The following is an 8,415-nucleotide window of genomic DNA, read 5'->3' on the forward strand; positions in this document are numbered from 1 at the left end:
GGAAGGCTGAGGTAAAGGACCACTCCTGTCAGCCTGAAGGCGGTGGGCCCTGGCTTAAGGGCTTCCTTTTCTTTGACCTGTGCACCACTTAAAAACTTAATGAAGGGCAAGAGAGAAAATTAGGCAGGAGAGCTTCCGTCCTGTGTCCTGTAGTTGACTGGAATTTCCATGCAGGCCAGCTGGTCTCAGAGCTCAAACTTACTAACTTTCAAAGGGAACCTCGAGGCTGCAGGGTGGGGTTGTAGAAATGCAGGTGAGTCAGAATGAGGGAAAACAGTTAGGTAAAGGATCAGAATGGAGCAGCAGCGCCCTCTGCAGGTGATAAGATCTTCATTCCTCTTCACCTACACTTCTCAGTGCACCCTTAAAGCAGCAGAGACTTGGGTTCATTTTAAATCCTAACTCTAGTTCTTGTACTTACTGATGAACGCACACTGAGGGTACAGAGCCAGGTATCTACACTGACAGGAGTGTCCAGGGTGGCCCTAGACAACAGCTCCTCAGAATTTAACAGAACATTCTTGAAAATATCCAGGCCTTTACGAGTTAAAAGTAAAATTCTAGTGATGAAGCTGTAGGCTGGAGGGTGGGAAACAGGGAATATCTGGATACTGAAGGAGGCCTACAAAAGCACCTTGGAGTCATCAGTCCTAGGCCAAGGATGGTGCACCATAGAATAGTTCACCTGGGCTTGGAGCCCTGGAATCTAGCTGTAAAAAGAAAAATCCATTTCCTCCCACCACTCTTTTCTGTCCCTCTGCCCTGTTAATTCCTCCCCTGAGCAGCTTCAGAGGACTTTTTAAATTCCTGGTTCTCTACCAGTCTAGGAGACTGTTCCATCACAGACACTGTGTGGTCTTTAACACCGGAGACAGGTGATGAAATGGAGTGGCAGACAGCCGTCTGTTGCTGTATATTAACAGCATTTTGGTGGCCCAATTCTTACAGTACCCCCAAAAGGGAAAGAAAGGCTTCCTGGATGTGCTTGCAGAATAACCTGCCCAGCCATGCCTTGGGCTGGTCTCTCAGATAGATCACAGTGCATGCAGACATACACATTGTTTTCCCCAGGATAATGTATTGCGAGGAAGGTTGAAGACCGTGCCCCTCACTTCAGATAGTGGGGGTTGGATTCTTGCTTCTAAGGGTTCAAATGCTTTGCTCCAGGGGAGGTAATTAATTGACCTTTTTTTTTTCTTTCAAAATATTAGCTTCCATGTCTTTTGAATCTAAAGCTGTGTTTTCTTTGACTCGATGTTTTTGTTTTGATTCACACCTTATCTTGCTGTAGCTGTTATCTCAGACTGACCTGGAATCTGCCACGTAGCCCAAGCTGCCAATAAACCTGTGCTGCTCCTGTCTCGGCCTCTGGAAGGTTAGGGTTACAGGTGTCAACACACGCAGTACATGCGCTGTTTTAAATGGGGCTGATTGCCAGTAATAAATAGAAAAAGACATAGAGCAATGCTTTAAAAACCTAAGTTTAACATCTCATTGGAAATAACTGCCAATACGAAGTTGGCTTCTCCAAGGGAGGCAAAGCCCCTAGCTGAAATGATGCTGGGCACCTGCATCCAACATATCCCAGAGCAGACTTTGTTTCTAATGAAGCTCTCCAGAGCCAGCAGCTCTTTCCCCTCGTTTCTTTGTTTGTTTTATTTCCATTACTGCCCTCACTCAAAATGTAGAGTTCTCAGGGCTCTTCCTGGAAGAAAAAGTTAGGATCTTGATTAGAAGGGTCTCTGGGGGCAGTGATCCTTGAGGTTGGGGACCTGTGACACCTTGAGCTGATCAGGAGAAGTAGTAAGTCCCCAAGTCTCCTTAGGGCTAGACTTTGGGATGGGCTCTCAGGGTCGCTAAGGTTGCCTTTTCACGTGGACCACGCAGACTGGAACAGAGAATGCTGTGTGGGAACCCCAGTGGACTGCAGACCAGGGGCTCAGCCTCTACCGTCTTGCAATCTGACCTGATTTTCTGAAGGGCACAGGGTAAGTGTTGGTGAGGGTTCTGGGAAAGTGAATGGATGGGTAGTGCTGCTTATAGTTTCAACTAGAAAAGTGAAAAATTGTTGTATTTTTGATATCTGAATAATGCCTCAAACACCTTTGTTAATGTGAAATATTCATCAACCCCTTGTGTTTTGAGAATTCATATCACAAAACAGCCACAGTACCCTTCTGGATTGTCTGGTTGCCAAATGAACTCATTTATCTACTTCATTCATTCATTCATTCATTCATCAGCTGTTAGAGCATCCACTATGGTCATGATAAAGGGTGTGCCATATTGAACAAGATATAGTCCCGAGTTTTTCCTGTTCTTGCTGGAATCCTGGATGGGAGATGAGGAAATGGGGTGTAAAGGACATTTATTGGGAACAAAAGGTGTAGGGCTTTAATGTCACTCCTGTTTCAACTTCTGAGCAAATTTAGACCGAGTACTAACCATTGTGACCTTCACTTTCTGTACATATAAAACAGGGTTAAATTGTCTTTGCATCTAATTTTGTCCCATTGCATTTATTATTTTAAGAGTTCACATACAAATAGTTAAATAAAAAATGTTTTGTATCCTTGGTCAGGAGAAAGAGGCCAGTGATTATTCTGTCATAGTAGTTGATGGTACTGTCTCTACGTCTAGCATTGACTGTGAACACCCACAGACAAAAGACAGCCACTTCTCACAAAAACATTGTGCAGTTGGGGTAATGAGTTTATTATATTTATATACAAGTAAGCATTTATTGACGTTTTGTCAAAAGTGAGGGATGAGGTAACAGAAACTATTACGGCATGATAGCGAGACAGCTGCACCAGCCAAGACCGAGCTTTAAGACTCAAAAGCACACAGACCCCTAACGTCACAGCTTTCAGGCAGCGTAGTTATCCAGACCACACGGGCAGCTACAGCACAAGCAGCACAGGACAACAAACACCACTGACGAGGCAGCTGCTGACTGGGGATGGAGCGGGCCGGTGGGAGCCTGGGGTCACTGGTGGGAAAGGGCTTTAAAATCGCATAAATCCCCCATATCTTTTTTCCATTTCAGGAACTTCTTTAGAGTAACTTTCACCTTCTTCATCGGAGGGCAGAGACTCAGCAAAGCGCTTCAGGAAGCCCCCGTACCTCTTCTGGTAGTCCATCCACCACTCCGGGCGGCCCACCCTCCTCATGAAGCCCCCATAGCGCTTCTGCAGCTCTTTTGCTTCATCTTCCAGCTGGGGGCTTCTTTTGAGGCCTCTCATGAAGCCCCCGTACCTCTTGCTCACACTGTCGTCCTCCCTGTCAGTGCTCTCCTGGTGGTGGCTCTCTCTGGCATGGTTGTCTCCTGTTCCCAGGAGCTCTTTCAGCAGGTCGGAGGAGTTGGCCAGGGTGTCACCCTCATCTGCATCCTTCTTCATGAAGCCGCCATACCTCTTGGCAAGGATCTCCCCTCCATTGGCTTCTTCTTCTGGCTCCACAGGATAAAGCTCATCCATCTTCTTCATGAAGCCCCCATACCTTTTCATGAACCCTCCGTACTTCTTGGCTAGCAAGTGGCCCTCATCCTGTTTGCCGCTGTCTTTGAACATGTCGATGCTATCCCAAGGGAACTCAGGCTTGAACACCTGCAGGAGATCCTTGCAGGTCTCCCAGATTTTGAGAGAAGGCAGTTGGCCTTCACATTCCAGTGTGCAAGCCTGGGAAGACAAGAAGACGCATGACCAAAAGAGACCCTTCTGAGCCAATGATGGACCACAGTTATCTGCTTAATATATACACTGTCACAGAGAAAAACTATCTCTGCTCTCTCATCATAGCTTTCTCTCAAACTGAACAGCATACCAGGGAGCACTGGAAAAAGGAATCGAGTGGGTAATAAAGTCTCGTTAGAGATCTTGGTGGGTATGCTGTGTCATCCCAGGATCCTCAACTCTGACTCAAACGGCTGCCTTCAGAACCCAGTCTCGCCACATTGTTTCCTACTGAAGATGCAATTTTGTTTGAGACTTTTTGAGCCCCACGGGAGGAATTTCTATTTATCTGATTAGGGACATTTCCTAAAATTTCCCTCCACAAGAAACAAGCTTATTAATGAGACTTAGGAGATTTATTAATGAGTGACCCTTGTCACTGTCTTACGCAGTCTCCCTGCAAATACTTCCAACCTTCAAAGAAAAAAAGGGGCAATTCCAAAATGAGTTTAAAAGGAAAGGCACTCAAAACCCTACACCACACTTATTTGTTATGGATTACTTGATTGGCCAAAATATTAGACGCTTTGACCTTTCTTTCTTTTTTTTTTTCCCCCCCTGTGGCTGATTAAAACAGATTCGATCATTTTGAACCAATGCTGTTAATTACCTGGATGCAATACACAGATTACTCATATTATTTTCTTAAGATTAAGCCATTGGTGTATAAAACAGGTCTTTTCCAATGCAGACATATCCTTTAATAAAGGAGGAATTAGCAGCATGTAATTACTTTCTTATTATAGAGCAATTCAACTCAAGCCATAGTCAGCTTTAGGCTACACATCTTAAATGACTCCTTCAGACAATTTTTCTAGTCAATTACTTGCCTTCAATAAAAAAAACATGAATATTAGATAATGTTACAAAATCCTATGATGTTTCTAAGCATTTCAGGGGGCTTTACAACCTTTGAAAGGACCTTATAGACACCAGCCTACAACCTTTGATTTAGACAGGAATTCTAGTCCTGTTTTTGGCATTTAAAAATTGGTATGTTCATATTAAATACACACATTATTTTCACAATGAAAGCTTTTTATTCATGCAACAAAAATCTTCTGGAAAGATAGTTAACCAACTTTTAATGGTTATTTTAGTTTTGTGTCTAAGAAAATTAAATACATGAGTATATAAAAGCTAAAGAGGAGCTAATTAAAATAACCCATTTTATTCTTGAAAATACACGATTAACGACTCAAAACATCATTAAAAGCTTAAGAAATACAAGTCGTAATAAGATTTATACTCTAAAAATGTATTTCCTTGATTTGGTGGCCAAAAATGAATGTCATTGATGCAGCTTTAGGGGTACTTATCACACACCGAGTGCTCTGGTCTAGAGCATACTAAATGGTAACATCTAGACAACTGTCAAGGCATCTTCTCATCTCGGTGCCCATTACACTATCTCATGGGAACCTGATAAATATTTATTGACTAACTCTGTACCTTTGGCTAGGCAACCTCCTTTTGCCCGAGTTCTAGCAAAATTCCAGAACAGCTGTAATTTTAACAACATTTGAGCATTAACTAATTCTCTGTCAATGAGAAAACAGCAACATTAAATGTACACCACAATGGAAAACAAATTATTCATTCAGAAGGCTTCCTAAGAGATGTTGTTGTTAATAGAGGCTTTTCCCTAACCTGTTCATACTGCATGTGCCCTCTATCATCTGCACCACAGATAAGGACAGAGAGCTACAATAGCAAGGGCAAACTGTACCGAGGAAAAGCGGAGGAAGAGCAACACCCCTTCCACACTCCTCCCTATCATGTTCTTAATGAGGAGTGGCAGTTGAGAAGAAGTAGAGAAACCAGAAGTTTCTCTGCTGTTGGGCAGCTCCTTGTCATACAAGGACCTCTGCTCATGCTCCTCAGCAATGGAAAAGGACGATGAGCATCATTTTTGATCTTGGTAAAGGGAACAGTTGAGTGAAATTTTCTTGACTAGGTATTGCTAAATGTCAGTTATAGTTGAGTTCTCAAATCATATAATTTAGTAAATCTGCTACTGTTTGAGGCCAGATTATTGGCTCACAAACTCTTCTAGAATTCACATCACCATTACAGAGCTGGCAGAGAACCTTAACGCTACGTGCTGAGTTCGTAAGTTTGTACTGTGCTCATCAAGCAGAGGGCAGAGCTAAAATGCCAGGGACTGCTCAAAAATCACCGGTGGCTGTGCCCCAGAATTCAGGAGCCAGACAGAGATCTTCAGCACCGTATGGTTTTAATCTCCTGTGTATAAAGTCCATTATTCACAAGGTTGATTCTTATTTACACTTGCTCAATCTTTAGGGAAACCTCACATGACGGTAGTCTCATGGCTATAGGAGAAGGAAGGAAGCCGAGTGAGAGCATTCCTATTTAAGATGGAACAATTCTGTCCTCACAGTTTACATGACTATAGGAGAAGGAAGGAAGCCGAGTGAGAGCATTCCTATTTAAGATGGAACAATTTTTTCCTCACAGTTTAAATACACAGTGCTCTCCTCTCTAAGACCAAGTTAGTCTACATCAACTGAAAAAGATCATGTGATCAACCATTTCAAATGAAGCAAACGACATCTAACTGGAAATATCAGTTTGGATTTTGGAACTCCCTGTTTCTTCCCCATTTCAAACATCTCAAAAATGTGAAGCTCCCTCAAAGCCTCAAGTGTGAGCTGTCGCAGTTCGAACTAACATGACCCTCTCTTTTGAACTATCAAGGTATTTCAAAGACAGGGCAAGTGATCATTGAGAGAGTGAGTTAGAAAGGAAGCCTCTGGAATCTCAAATCTACAGATTCAGACCCAGGGCCCCCACTCCTGATTGGAAAGGACGATGGCGAAGAGAACAGCCATTTTGTCTTCCCTAGCTCCTGTGTGGGGCAGGCTGTCTTTGGACTGATTCCAGCTTCTTGGAAGTTGACTGTCTCTCCTGAGCTCTTCTCACAGCCAAATCAAACTGTCATTTTAACCATTATTATAAAAATGCAGTCAAGACAAGGCAAAGGGGAATTCTGGGACTATTAGTTCTTTCTGGCCTCTTTGGGCAACTCCCTACCTCTCCCCTTATCCTTTTCCAACCCAGAGAGGAAGGCCTCAAGGCTCAGGAAGCCCAACAAAAACAACGGGGGTGGGGGGTAGGGTGGGGTACGTTCTTTAACAAAAACAACTACCTTCTTTGCAGGAAGGATGTTTGTTTGAAGGGCCCTTGGGTTGGGTTCTAAAGTTGGGGTGAAGACTTCTTTCTGAAAACCCAGATGAAGTGCTATCCGAGGTACTGAGAGAACACATGTTGGGGTTCCCCAGGATCAAAACAAAATTGGTTTGTGTGGAGATAGATACTTCAGCCCTTAAGGGTCCCAGTAGGCTTGTTCCAACATTGGAAAACAGAACGAATCGGGATCAACGTTTTGGAAATATCAGGGTCACCCAGGTCACCAAAGGCTCCTGCAGTGCACCTTCCGAGCGCGTGTGATGCTAGATGTCTGCAAGTCTGGCTGCATGACCATGGCCAAGGACATCCCCTCCCCGAGAATTCAACTCACCAGGAAGTTGATGTCTCCGGGGCGTACTAGGCGGTAGCTGCACTTGGCGCAGTCTTGGCTGCAATCTGCCTGCACTGTAGCCAGGAGGCAGGACCCAAGCGCCAGCAGCCAGGTGCAAAGTCTCAGGAGTCGCGCCATGGGCTGTTGGAGAGAAAGACGCGCACATGTAGTCTTGTCCCGTCTCTGAAAGTTTCCCTAGGAGGAAACCTTGCTGGGTGGGAGGTCGTGGAGCAAGACCCGCACAGACACTCTTTCCTGGACCCCGCCCACAGCCCAACACCTTCCCGGGTGACTCAGGCTCGGTCCGGAGTGGCTCTGGCGGTCCTGGGGTTCCCTCAGGGGCATCCTGTTTTCCTGGGGGCACCCTATCTTCCTGGGGCGTCCTGTCCTCCCGATGGCATCCTGTTCTTCCGAGGGCGTCCTGTCTTCCCGGGCATCGGTTGCCCGGGGCAAGATTCTGTTTCGAACACTGGAAATCCCGGCTCGGGAGCGGGCGCTTGGGGACGAGGACCCGGACCCCCGTGGCAAAGAGGAGCCCCGAGAAAGTTGGGCGAACGCATGCAATGAGGGAACAGGCGACGGTCGCCATGGCACGGGAGACTTGGGGGCAAAGTCACTCACGCTGCCACTGTTCAGACGGAGCAGGCTCCTGGAGGCGCGGGTCCCAGACGCCACTCTGCAAGGGAGAGAGAAGAAGGCAAGTGTGAGGCGGCCGCGTCGGGGAGCTGGGCAAGGCGCGGGGCAGATCCCGACCTCACCGTCGCGGTCCTCGGTGTCGCTGGGCTGCGGGGCTCTGAGCGTCTGCCTCGCCGTCCGGAGGCTGGCAGCGGACACAGCCACTTTATAATTAGCCCCAAACCGAAGGAGGCGTGCGCGCCCCAATCGCCGGCGGGCTGCCGCTGACGCAGGCCCTACGCCAGCCCGCGCCGACGCCTGGCGGGAGGGGACGTCCCCGCAGCACGCGGCCCCCGAAGGTGGCGGGTGCGAGTGGGCGCCGGAGGCCCCCCCACCGCGCAGCTGAGAACTCTGGGGAGGGCACGGAGGGGAAACTGCTTTTCCTGCATGAATCACTTCTGTGGCACCGTGGGTGGGGGTGTTTGAAAGGGCAGACGGACTTGGGTTTCTGTGAGAAGTTGGACA

The 8,415-nt window shown here is 46.6% G+C and overlaps 1 protein-coding gene across 1 annotated transcript; it reads right to left on the bottom strand.

Annotated features, from left to right (window-relative positions):
* Window positions 1-2,691: 2,691 nt before the first annotated feature.
* Penk (proenkephalin) lies at window positions 2,692-8,167 on the bottom strand. Its single transcript, XM_052717724.1, has 4 exons — window positions 8,034-8,167; window positions 7,897-7,951; window positions 7,276-7,416; window positions 2,692-3,680 (listed from the first exon to the last, which is right to left on the bottom strand). Exons 3-4 carry the CDS (start codon window positions 7,411-7,413, stop codon window positions 3,009-3,011), a joined length of 810 nt encoding a protein of 269 aa, XP_052573684.1. The 5' UTR covers window positions 7,414-7,416; window positions 7,897-7,951; window positions 8,034-8,167; the 3' UTR covers window positions 2,692-3,008.
* Between the last annotated feature and the right edge of the window lie 248 nt (window positions 8,168-8,415).

The sequence above is a fragment of the Peromyscus californicus genome, unplaced genomic scaffold, assembly GCF_007827085.1.
Source record: "Peromyscus californicus insignis strain IS unplaced genomic scaffold, ASM782708v3 Scaffold_5__1_contigs__length_169319896, whole genome shotgun sequence".
In the NCBI taxonomy this organism is placed as follows: Eukaryota; Metazoa; Chordata; class Mammalia; order Rodentia; family Cricetidae; genus Peromyscus; species Peromyscus californicus.

Bases quoted from the DNA above. Each gene is read 5' to 3' on its own strand.
- Penk (XM_052717724.1), bottom strand. From the start codon at position 7,413: ATGGCGCGACTCCTGAGACTTTGCACCTGGCTGCTGGCGCTTGGGTCC. The intron at 3,681-7,275 runs GTGAGTTGAATT...TTGTCTTCCCAG, and splicing joins CCGGAGACATCAACTTCCTG to GCTTGCACACTGGAATGTGA.